General features: G+C 41.5%; 1 protein-coding gene across 11 annotated transcripts in view; it reads left to right on the top strand.

Moving 5' to 3' along the window:
• plecb (plectin b) overlaps positions 1-18490 on the top strand; it is a 137030-nt gene that overhangs the window by 97963 nt on the left and 20577 nt on the right. For 5 of the 11 annotated variants that reach the window (XM_069143360.1, XM_069143366.1, XM_069143358.1 and 2 more), the window contains 21 exons: positions 2734-2823; positions 4296-4331; positions 5043-5120; positions 5217-5309; positions 6606-6772; positions 10517-10632; positions 10736-10839; positions 11573-11692; positions 12860-12955; positions 13060-13187; positions 14364-14457; positions 15749-15903; positions 16057-16381; positions 16508-16585; positions 16723-16884; positions 17047-17151; positions 17264-17359; positions 17459-17584; positions 17679-17831; positions 17919-18073; positions 18241-18367. In XM_069143360.1, coding sequence (XP_068999461.1) covers positions 2734-2823; positions 4296-4331; positions 5043-5120; positions 5217-5309; positions 6606-6772; positions 10517-10632; positions 10736-10839; positions 11573-11692; positions 12860-12955; positions 13060-13187; positions 14364-14457; positions 15749-15903; positions 16057-16381; positions 16508-16585; positions 16723-16884; positions 17047-17151; positions 17264-17359; positions 17459-17584; positions 17679-17831; positions 17919-18073; positions 18241-18367 — 2604 coding nt within the window. Of the gene's footprint in view, positions 1-2005; positions 2021-2733; positions 2824-4295; positions 4332-5042; positions 5121-5216; positions 5310-6605; positions 6773-10516; positions 10633-10735; positions 10840-11572; positions 11693-12859; positions 12956-13059; positions 13188-14363; positions 14458-15748; positions 15904-16056; positions 16382-16507; positions 16586-16722; positions 16885-17046; positions 17152-17263; positions 17360-17458; positions 17585-17678; positions 17832-17918; positions 18074-18240; positions 18368-18490 lie in introns of all 11 variants that reach the window. The other 6 variants (XM_069143361.1, XM_069143362.1, XM_069143365.1 and 3 more) reach the window with 3 other exon arrangements.

The raw sequence follows: 18490 nt of genomic DNA, 5'->3' as shown, positions 1-18490 counted from the left end.
CTCTGGAGTTCCTCATTAGGAGTGAAACATTAGCCTCCGTAACACAATACTCCTCCTCCAGAGCGGGAAAAATACCCCTGCTTCGGCCACTTTTTCTTCCAGGGAACTCCCACTGGCAGCAATACATTTACAACCTCATTACATTAAGTGCTTCCACGTTATTTGTATATTCACTCCACAGACATAGAGCCATTCATTTTTTTTTCATTTTTTTTTTTTTTTTACTAGAAATGGAACAAGAGGGAAAAATGAGCACAAAGAGAGTTTTATCCTTTCCATGAATGTGCAGCATTTTCTGCTGCCACTGTATGGGAACATACTGCTGTTACTCCCTTTTGTTTCTCCTTAGTGTTCACTGGGAATATTGCAGGGTGAGTCATAGACATCTGGACTCACTTAGCGGCCTCTGAAAAGGCAAAAATTCTGGTCTGGGCCCGGAGCCGAGGGTGGGCGAGGCCGACGGTAGCACATGTGCTGCACACACTCCTTGGTCTGGTTGGGTGCCTGCGTTCGTGCCCGCATTGAAACTGAAAGGCATGCATTGATGCGTGGAGAGTTACATAAGATTTCACATCAGTATTATTGTTAGCATTGTACCCAAAAATGATGTAATGTAAATCAGTCATTTGCTGATTGTCAGAGCTTAAATTTTACTTTTTCGGGGGTGATTGGGCTTCACATCTAAAATGAATGCTGTAAAAGGGGACATTCTTGTTGGATAACACTTATTTTATGAAGATTTCAGCACTGATACGTTCATAAGATAAGCATATCAGATTTAGTTTATCTATACATGTATGTATCATGTCAGTTTTATTGTAGAAAATGTTGCTATTAAACGTAGCAGAAAGAAGAAGACCTTTGTCGCCACCTGCAGTCAGCAGTAGGGAATGTCAGCTCATGCTTGGCAGGGAAAGTGTTAAACTCTGTAGCTGAACGTGCAGGACTGCTCTGCTGAGGTTATACTGGTGTTAAACTGATTTAATGGGTTAATGGTTGGCTTGACAGGGCCAGACTACAGGTTGGGTGCAGCCCTGAAGAGCTGTAAAGGCCCACTGAGTGTTCTCCTCTGCTCAGTAAATCTTTTTTACAGACAGCATACGACAACAGCGCAGCAGCTGCAGAGTGAAAACCTGATAGATTTAAAATGATTTAGAATTGAGATTATATCTGGCTATGAGTGAGAGGATGGAGTAAATTAGATGCACAGGTGCAAATCTCAAGGCATATTCAGCGTGTTGTTGGTATGAGGAGGCTGTCGGCCGTGTGCTCTAACGGTTTTCTCCTTGAAAGGTTGACAAGCAGCTCTTTTTTGACTCTTGAAGGGGACATTTTTAGCGTAACACCCACCATTCAGCAGCAACCACAACCTCTTCAGCACAAAGTAATTGAGAGGTGGCGATGGATGGCTCTTCAGTACACACCGAGGAGATGACCGCATACAGGGAGGTTTGAAAATCACAGAATTCATCATTTTAACAAACGAAGTGAAGGGTAATATATCATGTGGATCATCAGCATGTAAATTGGAAATAAAAGAGACAAAAGATGGCATTTTGTGTGCAGTTCACTACAATGGCGAGCACAACAAGCCACATACTGTCAGGCAGCAGAGGTTTCCGAGTGTCAGCAGTGAGCCCTGGTGGTCATACTGTTGTATATCTCAGACTTAAAGGATGGTCAGATGTTGCTGAAAGTCTTGCCAAGATAAATCAGCCACCGTTGGAACTTGCAGGGGAAATTTACTTTTATTCCATGTTCGGGCCGAGGCCCAACACACCCAGTTTTTTTGCAAACTTTTGTCGTGGAACTAAAAACAAAAAACAGTCTCAGTGTTTCATCTCTGTCTCATGTCATTATGTTTATCATGAATTCCTCTCAAGCCCCATTTTCATTCCATGTTCATTTCTGTTCTCATCCTCTCCTCGTTCTCTTGTTTCCATTCTTTCCTTTTTTTTTCTCCACGACTCCTCCATCTGTTCTTATTCCTCCATCTATCACGCAGCATTGGAAGGAAGCGGTAGGTACAAGCACGTTGCAGCAGGACTGCACTAAATGTGGTCAATGTTACATGGAGGCTGTTCCCTCCCTCCCTCCCTCCCTCCCTCCCTCCCTCCTGTCCAAACTTGTGTTTTCTGGCATGGTCGCAACATCTTTCTGTCGCTGATCTCAGTCGCTTCATTGTCTGGTTGCTGTTACTGTACACCCCACCTCTGCTGTGTGAACAATGAATGCAGTTTTGACTGTTGAAGAAAGGGTTTGAGACAGTTTTGTATTTTAGTCACTTTCATATTAACCAAAACACCTTTTTTTTTTTTTTTTTACCATAACTATGTATAGTCCTATCTATCATTTGTGAAGGATTGGCAGCTGCCATTCGGTATTTGGAGTCAGGCTCGGCTGCTCACGGCTATGCATTCCTGACCTGTGTAGAATTGTGCCAGTTCGGAGAATGCCCTGAGCACTACAGTGAATTTATTCACTTACCTGCAGCTAAAAATGATTAACTCAAACCTTTTGCCATCATGTTTGCCATGTTATCAGATTTAAAGTTTCAACATAATAATATAAAGGTTAAATAAGGTAATGCGGTAATATTGCATATATTGCATAAAACTGCACCACGTTGCGCTGACTAAATTTGCAGGTTGGATTGCCAGTTTAATTCACAGTGGTTGCATCTTGAATTCTCGTGACATAAACCCTTTCTGTGTTTCCCTCTCCTCCCGACAGTCCCAGCGTCACGTGACAGACCTGTACGAAGACCTTCGAGATGGACATAACCTGATCTCCCTCTTGGAGGTCCTCTCTGGGGAAACACTGGTGAGTCCTGACGTCAATGACAAATGCATTTGAGCTCTGCATCATTTTACATCCGACCGTCCAACCTAATCCTGACTGATAACACTGGGAGCACTTAAGTCGACCTGGAATGCCCAACCTGCTGCAACAGATTATAATTCACTGCAGCCAAGTTCTCAGTCAAAGGCCTAACCCGAGCCGAACCTGTCTAAACAAAGACCCGTTAACTGAGTCTCGCGGTTCTTAAAGGTGCAATATGTACGATCTTAGTCCCGTCTTGTAATACCACTTTGCACATTAAGGGGCGATGGTGAGTCATTCTACCATCAATTCTGCCCTCAGTCTGGTTCCCAGAGTTTCTGCAGTTTGGTCAAAATTTGCATATTATTGCTCTGCTGCTGGTTAACTGTTGCTATATAAGCATTGGTTTCATGGACCCAGGAGTGGGCACCATTATATATATTTTTCGGTCCAGTTTATTTTGTCGTTGGCTGCACTAAAGATTCGTTTTGAATTGCCCAATGAAGGTCAGCACATTTGCTTTGTTTGCTACACAGAATTGCTTCAGTTTGATAGATAACATGCTCATCGAGTTATTTACAAACAGGTTCCTTAACATATTAACAGTCAGTGACGTTAAACACGTATTTACCTCTATTAGCAATTGCTACATAGCCATCATCAGCTTTCAAAGCCGTTTACTGTCCAGTCACTAAAAAACACTGCAAGTTTAGCAGAACATTTTGTTCCCTAACTCACCAAGAGCTTTCTCCAGCATTTTAAAGCAACACCAATGTTTCTCTGTTGTCGCCTTTAATGATCCATTAATTGTAACAAGAGGTTAGCATACGCGACTTCCTCTTCCTCTCATGTTGGACTGACGGCAGTCTGGATGCCACAGTGACTCACTGTTGCCTCTTGAGGTGAGGGCTGGTATCACGAGACGTGACAGCGCGGGTTAGCATGCTGACATAGAAGTCTTTGACGTAATATCAAAACTGCTATTTGTTCTGATTCTGTGGATAATTTCAGTTAATCTTTTGGATCTGTTAAACTAAAAATCCTACTTGTTGCTCCTTTAAGTCTGTGATCCTTTCTCTTTATCTCACGAGTCATCTTTCCTATTTCTTTAACTTTTCCTGATCATACCACTGACATACAAATGTAAAGCCAGCAGCAGGCAGCTGGTACTTCATGTTCTTGAGTTCAGATCTGATCAGAAGCTTCTCTGCTGCTGTGGCTGTAGTTCATCGCTCTCTTCCACCGGCTCCGACTCTGCTCCTCTTGGGAATGCCTCCATAGCCTGAACATATTAACACATTTGGTCTGTGTGTGTGTTTGTGAACTGGACTCCTATCTGATCTACTTTTCTGCTCCTCTTCCTCCTGCTGTTCCTCCCCTCCCTCGCCTTTCTTTAACCTTCCTCTGTGTGTGCTGATCTTTGCCGTCTGGCCTTCGCCTCCTCTCCTCTGCGCTGCTCTTGCTGGGGGTAGCTGAGGGAGAGGGACGTAGTCAGGAGCGCTGGGTTGGTGAGTGGGTTTGTAATTTACAGTCAGCATCCAGTTAAGTTTATTGATGATTCATCCGCACTTTCCCAGCAATGTGGCTGTGCATGGACATGCAGTCATGTTGATTTAGCTCGTTGGCTTTATTTCTGTCATTGACAGGCTTGCTTTAACCGCTTACCTGCTGAATATAAACAAGATCTATAGAGTTTCTTTAGTTTGCGTTTGTTTGCAGAGTTTTTCCCTTTGCTTAGTCATCACTTTCCTGCCATTATATTGTTTGTTGTTCGTAGTTTCAATTTAATTTATTCAGGAAATCAGATGACTTAAATAATAGAAAACCATTTTTGCAGCCCATTCAATGCAACATTCCTGCTGTAATAGGCTATTTCCATTAATTTATCTTTTTTTTTCCACTTTGTGGGATGCTGATGAACAATGGGATTAAGGCAAATAAAGGAGAGATATTTTGAATCAGGGATTCAACACTGTAAATCTATAGGAATTATTTACCCATTGATGAGTTTCACCAGTCTTCCCACATTTCTTCCTTTTATGACATGCCTTTCCGATTGATTTTTGTTTTTCCCATCATTCATTTCTTTATTGTTATTGAATGCTCTCCTCCCTCCTCCTCCACCGGTACACCAAAAGGACCATCTCTGACAGCGGTGGCACTGCTGAGTGTCTTTAGTGTACTTTAACACCTCTTTATCTCCTCTTTATCCTCCACAGCCCCGAGAGAAAGGCCGCATGCGATTCCACAAACTGCAGAATGTACAGATAGCACTGGACTTCCTCAAACACCGGCAGGTATGATCCATCAAATTATCAGACACCTGATTGTATCTGTGAATTCACATGAAGCTGTAATCATCAGGCTAATATGACCGTTTTTTTTTTTTTTAGGTTAAACTGGTTAACATCCGAAATGATGACATAGCAGATGGGAACCCCAAGCTGACCCTGGGGTTAATATGGACCATCATCCTCCATTTCCAGGTCTCCTCCTCTGTCAGTGTTGTGCTCCATTATAATATTGCTCTGTACCTCTGTCTCTGGGATCTGCACCAATCAGCTCCTGTTTCCCGTCTCCTTGGAGCCAATCAGAATGGACTTCAAAATTACTCTCTGAGCGACAATTTCTGATCAAAACAACCTCATTATAACCATATTCTTAGAAGTACTATGACAACACACTAACTCTGCAGTCCATTATGTAGCGCTCTGTAGATAATAAACTGTAAAGAAATAAAACACCATCAGGGTGTGTTAGTATGAGTCACTCACTCCCAAGGGGAGGGTGTGCCAGGCGGAGTGTACAACTCTGTCGGCATGCTACACTCCCAGTCACATCCCATACACGCCAGTGTTTTCTACTTTTCCTGTGTATGCAAAGAGCTGCCTGGCAGAAATCTCGGTAATCATGGCTCGTTGCCGAGGCTGAGCATGGGAAACCAAGGCGACATTGGTGTGGTTTGATGAGGTGACCTGATAAAGATACCATTGGGGCTCTTAGACACGCACTGTTCCCAGACTCTTTATACTTTTATACAATAGAAGGAAAATAAGACAGCTGGGTGGTGGTTACCAGTGAGTCATTGAGGCTCAGCATCAAAGGATGAAGGAGTACGATTTCATTCTTAGCATGCAATGCAGTGTTAAATCCCACAGTGTGATTATCCAAAATTAAAATTAATTTGCACATAAAGAGGAAATGATGTGCTTTTGAAGTATGTCTCTAGAACATATTATTTTGAAATGTCTGCCTCATTTCAAGATCTCAGATTTGCAGGTTAGAGCAACAAGAAGAGAAGAATTTGAGTGCCAACAGCCTTGATTACATGCAAACACACACACACATAATCGCATTCATTCAATGGAAAAAAGCACTGCCTGCTATGACTAATCTTTTCTACCCCCAAATTCCCCAAATGAAAAGTTATCTTGATGCCACAGCCGCAGCGGCGTTTTCCCAGACTAGACCAGGCAGAAATCCTGCTGCATGATGTGAACCAACACACCAATCTACTAATCCTAATAGATTTATACAGTATAATGCAAATATATTGCTCAACTACAAAATACATCAAGAAATGATTAAGGTGTTAATCTAACAGTAATGATGATAATCACATTGCCTTAAAAATGAACTATTGCGGTTTCAGGTAATTCTTGTTAAATTGCATCCTTTGGTTTCCACTAAAGATTAATTTTTTTTCACATTTCTTCAATAAATAGTATCTATAGATCCTTCATCTTCCTCTGTGTTAACACTATCTGTATACATTATCTCAGATCTCAGACATTCAGATCAACGGCCAGTCAGAAGACATGACGGCCAAGGAGAAGCTGCTGCTCTGGTCCCAGAGGATGACGGACGGCTACCAGGGCATCCGCTGCGACAACTTCACCACCAGCTGGAGGGACGGCAAACTCTTCAACGCCGTCATAAACAAGCACTAGTAAGTGCGGTCGATAGCAAATCAAAAGTAATACAAAAAGAGACAGAACAGCAGGTCACTGCATTGTCAAAATATAATGTATAGAACAGTACTGTCCCAAAGATGCAGGGCATTCTCACTGTTGTTATGACACACCACCATCAATAAGTTCTTAATTATAATTTAATATTGAGTGCAGTGGAGCAGGAGGGAAACCTTGGAAAGCTTTCAAAGGTCAAATTACACTTCACAATACCAGTTTAAACCTGCTCTGTAATTCAATCCTGCTCTCAGTATTGACACGAATCGACTACTCCTTTAACAACTTTAGACACAATAACCACAACATGGCTCTTTTATGGTACTATGGCTGATTTAGTTTAATGGAAAGATGGGTCATATTGCTTTATCAGTGCAGAGCCTTCATATATTGTACGTCAGTGGTTCTCAACCAGTCCCGCCTCAGGACCATATTTTTTTTGAGTCATTAACTCACCACTCAAATTTAATTCGTAAAAAATACACAATGTTTTTATGCATTGTTAAAAACACAACGACAACAAAAAAGCTAAAATATGGCTAATAAAAACAATAGCAAACAATGAATTCCAAGCGTATCAATTTAAACTCATAATACTCATCAAGTCTCAGGAATTTAAACTGAACTGTATATAAAAAGTCAGACTGAATTAATCCTAACCTTGTTTACAATTTGTCAAACGTGTCCTAACGAGTGAGACAATGGTATTTGTTTTGGTTGTTACTGTCATGACAACACTGGTAGCAAGTGGCTACTGCTGACGCTGCGTCATGGGAAACATGTACCCTTGAAAATAAAAAGCGCGGACGAAGAATTTCTGTAGACTTCAAACTAAAAGTTCGATTTTTTTTTTTCCCTCCACCCCTTAACATTTTTTTTTACGCACCCATCTTCAACCGCCTCAAAATGGTCACATAAACCACTTTTGGAGCCACTAGTTGAGACCCACTGCTGTACATACTTGTGCTACCATTGCTAAAATTGAAATAGTCAAGCTTCATTTATGGACTCAGGCTTGAAAGTGTAATATTTTTTGCCATTCTCTATTTTTTTCTATTTACTTAGCACCTAACAGTACTCAGGCTTCCTTAATAAAATCTGTATTTATGTGTCTCTTTGAACATTTCAAGCCTTCAGGCTTGGAATACCACAGGTAGGCGTTGGCTATGAGTAATTCTCTACTTCCCTAGCTATTGTGTTAAGATGATAATTTCTCCATTAAATATGATTATCATTAAATTGTTAAGAACCCAGAATTAAAAAGTGAAATCTAAAGCCCTTGCAGCTGAACCCTTAATATGCTAATTCCCCCATCGCTGTTGTGTGTCTTTATAGTGAATTAGTGGTTAGAAATCGCTTTGTGTGTCAACATCCTGGGAAATGTATGTGCATGCATTTCTCAGGAAGATTTGTCAATGAAGTTTGCTCTTGGTGGGTTTCATAACAGTGGCATTCATGCAAAAGCCAGAGAGCAAAGAAAAACTCAATTGATGAGAGAAATGCTCAGTGAGGTGTATTTCTTTAGAGCCATTATGGCTTGAAAGAAAAAGATGCCTGCAGGGACAGGTTTCCTTCAACTCGAGCGTGTACCTGCAACTTTTTTTTTTCTTTTTTGGAGACTGCTGAGGCTGGCTCGCTGCTGCCTTTCATAATGGTCAGGGGTGTGGTGTGTGGGCGTAACTGTAGCACTCACTTGTCTTCTGTATGAAAACGGCAGTGTTACTTTGTGCTGAGGCAAAAGTCAGGGCAGTCTAGTGCTGAAAATGCGTCCATTCAGGGAATTCAAGATTATGCAGGGTTAATGTGCATGTGTGAAGGTTTCCAAACTGGATATGCAAAGCCACAGTTGAATTTAACTTCAAGGTAGTAACGCTTGATTAAGGAGCAGTGACCTGGCTGAACAACTAGGAGGCTTTTTCAGAAGGATTAAGAAGATCTTCAGAAGATGACGGGCACCTGAGACAATGCCAGGGTGGATTTACATGCAACCGTCAAGCCTTCAAAAGATATATTTAAATGAGTAAATGCACCTGTAACTGGAACTAAAGCTTCATCGTTTACTTGGCACTGGACAAGGACCTTCTGCAGATATTAACATGTTCAGTATAAGGAAGAAGTCTAAACGGAAGAAGGTCAGCCTGGGCTTCCTTGGTGGAAAGTCGGGATCGGTCAGCGATGTGGACGACCGGGTGGTCATGTTGTGTGAGGATATCCCATCAGAGGGATCCTCCTGGGACTCAGGGCGGGGTTCTCATAGCTCAGGGGTCCGCTCCAGCAGCGAGGAACTGGGCCACAGATGGAAGTCCGGTAGCTTTCAGGGAAGAGAGAGCCAGAGCCCGAACAGCTCCCCTCGGCCGACGAAGCAATACTCTGTTCGAGAAATCCATCATGTGGAGTCTTCCCCCGTGTATGGACAAACCGCCTTCCATTCCACTCCACGCATCGGAGAGCTGTGTGAATCTGCATGGTTTTGCTGACCTAATGGCAATAATTTTGATGATTTTGAAATGTTTTTAAAATGGCTATAGTGTTGGATATTCTGATTGTAACTTGTGTAATAGTCAAGTAAGTACGTATGATAGTTGAGGTGAGGTTCTGTGATGCATTGTGCTCTCTGGAGACTTGAACTTTTGCCTCTTCTGGGGGTCAAGCTGTGGCTGGTTGCCGAGTTAAGATGTGCCAGCTCTGATTTTGTGCGCTTCTCTTTAAATGACATTCCACCTATAGATGCTCTGACATCTGCCATGGAGAGTCAAATGCCCAGAGGCCAAAAAGGCAGGTGCTGACACAGGTTTGTCAGAAAGTGAACAGGTGGGCTCTTTACAGCATTTAGCCATTGGCAGAAGGTTTCAAGAGCTTCTCTGCTAACATATTTGGGTAATACCATTACATGCCTGCACCGACCTCATTAATTCTGGCAGCGCACTTCTGTGTGACATTTAGCCCTTTATCCTGTTCTTTTGACTGATACCCAGGTTATCAGTTTGATGTGTGGAACAGTAAATACAAGAAATACGACTGCACGGTTACTTAAAGGCCATATGGTCCCACTTAGACATCACTGTCCATAGGGTTATGACAATAGTCATAAACTGATGATTTTGAGAAAACTCTGAAGTTATCTTATGATACTGTAGTGTAGTCTCATATTACCGGACCCAAATTGACTTCATGAATAGATAGAGTTTGGCTACGCCCAGTAGGTATTGTTTCCAGTTGTTGCATCCTAATGGGTGTGGACCTCAGGTTTATTTTGAAACTATTGGAACATCCTTTAACAAATCAGCATTGAGGACCATTGATGTATGTTGTGTGCCATAACTCACCAAACTGTAAACAACAGAGACCCTCACCCAGTGGTGTTACAACTGTTCATATAGCGTAATCTAGCTCTACCCCAGCTGCTATTGTTGAAACTACATTTCGAAACAAACACTTGACTTCAACTTCATTGCACTTAGCTACTCCCACTTGTCACTGTTTGGTCCATCCTTCGGAGTGGCTGAGCAGATCTTAATGTGAACAGGGTTTCCACGCTACAATCACAACACAGACTGACTCTGGTCTACAGTAACTCTGGCTCCATCCAGCTATTGCTCACAGCTACACAAAATATTCACCAAATCGTTTTATGATGTCTATGAATACTCTTCACTTCTGAAGATTACAATCTTACTCTCAACAAGACCCCGAGGGTGATCAGTTGCATTTTTTTCATTGCCTAGTCCCAGACTCATCGACATGGGTAAAGTGTACCGACAGACCAACCTGGAGAACCTTGAACAGGCCTTCGGAGTGGCTGAGAGAGACCTGGGAGTGACACGCCTTCTGGACCCGGAGGGTAAGACTGGCTACAATTGATTTAGTCTTAGCTATGATATCTCTTCACGTTACCGATTGTTGGATCACATGTCACATGACTTAATATGACCTTATCCTTTCAGATGTTGATGTCCAACACCCTGATGAGAAATCCATCATCACGTACGTGTCATCCTTGTACGATGCCATGCCTCGCACTGATGCACACGACGGCGCCCGAGCTAATGTAAGCAAAAATATGGAAACTTATACAATGCTATAAATGGGCTTCAGGGTAACAAAAATGTTTGCTCTGGTTTAATCTGATTGGATGCTTGATCAGTTTTAATCAAAACTGAACAATCTTGTGACTGCGCTGATAGATGAGCTTTTGTTGTCAGGGTTTTCCAGTGCTACCAGTTCAAAGAGAAATAGAAGTCTTGTGAAACCAAGTATCACAGGAAATTAGCAACCTGTGGTGCTCGCACTGCCAAGACAGAGGCTGGAGCTCAAATGTGGATTGACACCCATCGTCTGTTCAAGTGAAGCTTGTAGTTTATACAGATTTACAGATTCATATTCTAACTCTAGTTAAAGCCTTGATCTTAAAGTTGACCGATATAGGAGGGAATATTGACCTCACTTTTGACAACTACTAACAATGACTAACATAGACAATTGTCTATGTTAGTCATAGGTGCAACTGTACATGAATATAATCTGAAAAAAATGTGCTGCTCTCCGTCTGTCTCCCACCATTGTTTCCGTCTCCCACTTCTCTCTCCACCTCTGCCCGCTTCAACAACCCCTTCCCTACTCTCTGCCTTGCTGTCCTGCTTACACAAGACCTGAATTGTTGCTACCTAATTGAGTTGAGGATGGTGTGTGAGTGAATGAAAATGGTAGACGCAGTAGAAGAAGAGCCCTCCTGTTTGTTGTTGTTAATCTCCCAGCGATCTTTTCTGCTGTGTCGGCTGCAGGAGCTGGAGCTGCGCTGGCAGGAGTACTACGAGCTGGTGACTCTCCTGCTCCAGTGGATCCGCCACCATGTCATGGTCTTCGAAGAGAGGAAGTTCCCAGCCAGCTACGAGGAGATAGAGGTGAGTTTATATGCAAATGATGTGCTGTTATTGTGCCACTGGGCTGAGGATTCTGTTATGACACAAAAAGCAATGTTTCCCTCAGTGCTCGCCAAGAAAACGTCCTCATTATGTTATTACAAGATCAATTAAAACAGTGTATGTATTAGACGTGTAATTATTGTGAAAAAGTGGTTTTGGCAGCCATCCATTGTAGATTCAAAGAACTTATTTACATAATGTCTGGCTGTGGGCAGATAGAGGTAACTGTATTCATTGTTCAACTGTAGGTGTGGCATTACCGGGGCTGAGAAAATGCAGCCAAAATGTTCAACTTAACCTTTTAAAAACACAACTATTGTTTAGGCCTCTGCTCGAAAATTGCATACCCATACTAAAAAGAGTATATCTATGCAACCACAAGGTCTATTTGAATAATGTTGGTGTAATAATAAAGGAAACACTTGTGAGATTTGTTCAGATGTGTAAATATCAGTACATATGTCCATATTTTAATAATAGTTTTGCTAAGTCTTCTCCCTGGCCCCCAATTGGGGGCCTCTCGGGCTTAAAAGGTTACTCTTAAGAAGAAGAAGCACCACTCTGCCACTCCCTGTTAGCCCTGTCACAACAAAAGCATAGAGTGACTTTAATAGTCCTCCTAATTCTCTTTGAAGTCACATTATTCACAGAACAGCATCATCAAAAATAACGATTTTGGGTGTGCTTTTTAAAAACCCTGAACCGAGTTAAATTTGGAATATTTCTTCTGTAGGAATCCAAACAGTAAAATTATGTAATTCTGTTACAGGGTGGATTTAATTTACACTGGTCATGGGGATGTGTGAATGGTGCTTTCAGAGGATACATCGCCTCACTGTATGCAGGCCAAGAACTGCCACATGATTTTATATTACTTTACTGTACTCATTTTATTGAGAAAATGAAGATTAGGATTGATTTATCCGAGAGTGATCTACATATTGTTTCAATTTGTTGTCTGAATATGGACACGATGTGTAATTTTTACACAGTAAATTCAAGGTTTCATTATGTTACACTGATGCAGGATCCTTTCCTCTCGGAACATACAACAAAATGTAGGAAAAACACTTAAGAATTAATTGAATGAAAAGAGAAAATATGAACTGCCAATGTAAATGTTCCTTGCGTGTATTCTTTCTTTAGCTTCTTTGGCGCCAGTTCTTGAAGTTCAAGGAGAACGAACTGCCAGTGAAAGAGACCGACAAGAACCACTCCAAACACATCTACCAATCCTTTGAGGCAAGCGAACCACATTTTTTTTGTATTGTGTTATATTTTTTTTCTATCCATAATAATCTATTCATGCTTAGTAACCAATGCATTGTACTTCAACCTGTCCACAGAGTGCAGTGCATGCTGGTCAGGTGAAGGTCCCTCCAAGCTACCATCCCATTGATGTGGAGAAAGAATGGGGTCGACTCCATGTGGCCATCCTGGAGAGAGAACGGCTGCTCAGGATAGAGTTTGAGAGGTTAGTGCAGTGGTGGATATGGAATAATACACAGTATGTCACAGTGGTCCAGTTTTAATTGTCGCCGTGCTGCATTCAAATGGAACTTGTGAGTTTGTGGTTACAACAGCGGAACAGTCAGGCACCATATCAGGCACCATATCAACCAAATAAATTACAGGATAATTCTTAATCATGGTTTCCACCAGCAGCGCCAAGAAGAAAGTATTACACAAATACTAAAAGAACATTTGTCATCATGGTATTTGAATTCAGAGCATTAATAAGATAAAAAAAAAAAAAAAAAAAAGTTATTAAAGAAAATCCATTTTAAAAAAACAGAGGACCAATATGTATTTAGTTTTATCAAGAACTCCTAATAACAACTCAAAAATGCAAACTAGCTAAAAGCCTGGCTTTAGCTTCAGTGTTATCGAATTAGCCGACCTGCTACTAAAGATAAAATAACAAAGTGATAAAATTATGTCATTTCCAATTCTATTTTGAGTTACTATTGACTTCAATTACTTAACTAAGAACATGATTTTTGCATTAGAGATGTGCAATTTAAAGTATTTTGCCCACTTTCCCTCTGCTGGAAGAAATACAACTCTAGTGACAGACTGTTGTTTTTCTTGTTTTGTTTGTTGGCTTGTAACAAAACCAGAGAGATGCATTCCTCATGATTGGTTAATTAGGTATGATGAAATAGGTTGAGACATGGTGCATTTTTTTTGTATGTATTTAAAGCAATGTTACGTCATGGCTGGAACATGGGATGGTGTTGTGTCACGAGATTGTCCAGTCATCATCTGTTAGTCTGACAGCCTTGTTTACGGTTCTGAGAGCTGGAATGGCTGAATGAACACACTGGACCTCATTGTCAGGACATTTTTGCCTCACAAAGCTTGTGCCAGATTAATGGGACTGTGAGAGGAGCTAAGTTTCTCATTACTTGGACTATTATATATAAAGAAGAGCTGAGGTATGGCGTTTGTGACTGACCCTCATAAATTGGAGTATTTGCTGCAACGCAGGTGGGCGTAAGTTATCTGACCGACGTGTTGCAAACTTTAGCTTTTGTAACAGGGTTTTTAGTCCTTGAAATGTCAAGGACTGTGCATGACTAAGGAATTAGCACCATTGAATTTCATTTTATCAATCTCAACTTTATTTGATGGATCTTATGTTATCCAGACTCGAGAGGCTCCAGAGGATTTTCAGTAAAGTCCAGATGGAGTCGGGGCCGTGTGACGAGCAGCTCAGCCACCTGGAGTCTCTGCTGCAAGCGGTGAGTCCTCTACAGGTCCAAGCTACTCTGTGCTTTAACCGTATGTGTTCATAAACTGACAGTGTATCCAGAAGATTATCACAAATAACTGTTACTGTTTCATTTTGTTTCTCAAACAGTTACATATTAAATCATATCTAAAAAGAATACAATAATAACACAATTTTTTTTTAAAATGAGAGAATACAGATTTCAGCTTTAGCAGCAGTCTAGAGTAAGAGTGTTACGATATACTGGTGTTGACAATAACTGTGATATTAATGATATAATGAAATATTGATATTGTGTTAATTAAGCACATTGAAACGATCTTGAATAGTCAAGCGTTAGTACCTATCTGGTTTACACTGAAGGTGACAGTTTTGTTCCTTTTTGCTGTTTGTCACCTGCTGTATATTTATCAAATAAAAAGACTCGGCAAAACAGGGTTTATAATAACCAATGGTCGTAGTTAAGTTGTACTTTATATGGGGGGAGACAAAAGAGTAATCTCTATCCTTGTTAGATTACAGGGTCATCCACTTACATATTTGTAATGTACATAATCAATATAGGTTTATATACTACCTTCAAACCTAGTGCAGTGATGGTTTTTACTCAAAGCCTCTTTTCAATAAAGACAAACAAAGATAAATAAAATAGGCTATGACTTTATACCATAAGTGCACAAGGTGGGAAAGTGGTATATTCATAAAAATGATCAACTGTAGGTGGATATTTGTATGCCGACCAAATCAGGTTTGAATTTTATTATTGATCTATACTCAATTAAATTCAATTGGTCTTTTATAAAAAGATCAAGGATGAATTCAAAACATTAATTGTTGCCTCACCTCATTAGTGTCACAGTTTTACGTAATCAGTATGAGGCATCAATACCACCACTTGTGACCAATACAGATATAGCGTAACAACTCTCCTGATAACGTTATTATTATTTCCTTTAAATTTTCAATAGATATCGCAACGATATCATTATCATGAATTCTTTTGGCTACAATAATCACGTAGTAAAAATCGTGATATTGTAGCCGTAGAGCTCATCATTACTACAACACGTTTTCCGAATGATATTGCAGCAGTTTTTAGGTTCCTATCACAGAAATTAGTCAAACTCGACATCAGTCCAATCAGATATTCATAAGACAAGAGTGTACCCACACAAAAAATCTTAAGAGGACCCTACAATCCTTCAAGCAAAGAAATATGTTTACGTGTCCGTCACTTTCATTTTGGGTGGCACTTTAAAAGAAATAAAATTGAATAATTGTATTTGCTGTGTTTCCTTCAGGACATCCGTCTGCTGAATGCAGGGAAACCAGCTCAGCACACAGCTGAGGTGGAGAGGGAGCTGGACAAGGCAGACAACATGATTCGCCTGCTCTTCAATGATGTGCAGATCCTGAAGGATGGGCGCCACCCTCAGGCTGAACAGATGTACCGCAGGTAGGTGCTACAGTATGTGTACGCTGCATTAAAGTAAACTATCAGCAGAGTACATTATGTGACGAAGCAGGTCAGGGACGTCAGTCAAGCACTTAAATGAAAAAGTCCAAAATATGTTGAACTAACAGCTGGCTGTTGTTTTCACCTCCACAGAGTTTACCGCCTCCATGAGCGCCTGGTGAATTTGCGCACCGATTACAATCTTCGTCTGAAGTCGACCGTGACAACTGCCCAGGTTCCCCTGATGAGCCAGAGCATCAAGCAGACCACCATTAAGATGCGGCCTGAGTTGGATGATGTCACCCTGCGCTACGTGAAAGACCTGCTGACCTGGGTGGAGGAGAACCAGCATCGCCTCGATGAAGCTGAGTGGGGATCTGATCTTCCCTCGGTGGATTCCCAGCTGGGCAGCCACAGAGGCCTGCATCAGACCGTGGAGGACTTCAAATCCAAGATCGAACGGGCCAGGGCTGACGAGGTATTGATCTTATCAGACCAGTGGAAACAAATACAGACCGTCTGACATTGATTTTAGAAGAAAATAAGTGGATGTTAGTGATTCTCTTGCTTCTGAGTAATGTCTTGCATCGTATATATTCTATAGAACCAATTATCTCCTGTGAGTAAAGGAACGTACCGAGAATACCTTGGAAAACTGGACCTTCAGTACGGCAAACTACTGGTAAATATTTTCATATTTCAAACACTGTTTTGTGGATAACATTTAGATTTTTGTATTACCTTAAGTTGTAGTTGTCGGTATTTGAATGCATTTTTTTCTTCATCAACTATTGATCATTTGATTCATTCTTTTTTCAGAACTCTTCTAAGTCCCGCCTCAGGAATTTGGATTCACTTCATGTCTTTGTCAGCGCTGCCACGAAGGAACTGATGTGGTTAAATGACAAAGAAGAGGAAGAGGTCAACTTTGACTGGAGTGACAGGAACAGCAACATGTCGGCTAAGAAAGACAATTACTCGGTACGTTTCAGAGGCAGAGCAACACCTCTGCAGTCACACAACGCTGTCATTCATTTTTTTTTAATTCTTTAATCTCAGTCATTTAATGCCCTTGTTAAATAAAAAAAAAATCAGGATTTTTGTCCCGTGATTATCATTAACTGTGTCTCCTGGATTCTTCAGGGTCTCATGAGAGAGCTGGAGCTGAGGGAGAAAAAGGTCAATGACATCCAGGCCATGGGAGACAAACTTGTCAAGAATGGACATCCTGGCAAGAAGACAGTTGAGGTGATTGCAGGAGTAATGCCTATATGAATGAAAAATCCACATACAGCATTTACTCCAAAATGTCCCCACCGATCCCCAAACTAAGCCATTATGTCTTCTTGGTGTCCTCCAGGCCTTCACAGCTGCCCTGCAGACTCAGTGGAGCTGGCTCCTCCAGCTGTGCTGCTGCTTAGAGGCTCATCTCAAAGAAAACACAGCCTACTACCAGGTGTGGAGCACTGAAACTAATCAATCGGTCAAATTCACACTTATAAACATCCATCTATTTTTGTGGAGACTGAGACATTTTCTGGCTCTGTCTTTTCAGTTCTTTGCTGATGTGAAAGACGCTCAGGACAAGATGAAGAAAATGCAAGAGAACATGAAAAAGAAATACAGCTGCGATCGCTCTACAACAGCCACGCGGGTGGAGGATCTGCTGCAGGATGCAGTGGTGAGTTCATGTGCATGCTTACAGTCATGTATACTCGTGTCAGGAAGGTGGAGATTTATTTTATTCTAATCTATGTTGTCCTCGTTTCCAACAGGAGGAGAAAGAACAGCTGAATGAATTCAAGACTCTGGTGAGCGGCCTGAACAAGAGGGCCAAGTCCATCATCCAGCTGAAGCCACGCAACCCCACCACCTCCATCAAAGGCAAACTGCCCATTCAGGCTGTCTGTGACTTCAAGCAGCAGGAGGTTAGAAGAACCATGATACAGTAATCATCCTCCAGTGGTGATATTGTTGAATAAGCCTTCTTTAATGGGCCCTGGATTCCGTTTCAGATCACTGTCCATAAAGGAGATGAGTGTGCTCTCCTCAACAACTCTCAGCCCTTCAAGTGGAAGGTGTTGAACCGTTCCGGACACGAGGCGGTGGTGCCTTCTGTCTGCTTCATGGTGCCTCCAGTCAACAAGGAGGCTGTGGACAGCGTGTCGAGGTCAGAATACAGTAAAACAATTAAAAAAACATGTCACCTGTGTGACAACAATATTTATATGGAATTTTCTTCACCATGTCTGTCATTTAACGTCTGAAACTTTCTGCCTGATCATTTCTATGGTGTCATCTCTTTGTTCCTTATTTGTCATTCCTGTTCTTCTCTAGTCTGGAGGGAGGTCATCAGCAGATGGTGTCCATGTGGCAGATGCTCCATACAAACATGAAGAGTCTGCTGTCTTGGCAGTACCTGATGAAAGACTTCACACAGATCCGCTCCTGGAACATCACCACGGTTGGTATTAACACTTTGTAAACTAAGCCCAAACAATCAATGTCTGTCTGAGGTTTGGGAGTAAAGAGCCTGAGGTCCAAAGAGGGGGCTATTCAAGGAAGGCACTGAAACAAAATGAACGGC

The sequence above is a fragment of the Embiotoca jacksoni genome, unplaced genomic scaffold (genome assembly GCF_022577435.1).
Source record: "Embiotoca jacksoni isolate LCO1_2020_lvr unplaced genomic scaffold, fEmbJac1.0.p SCAF_11, whole genome shotgun sequence".
In the NCBI taxonomy this organism is placed as follows: Eukaryota; Metazoa; Chordata; class Actinopteri; family Embiotocidae; genus Embiotoca; species Embiotoca jacksoni.
This window is presented reverse-complemented; position numbering and strand designations above follow the sequence as displayed.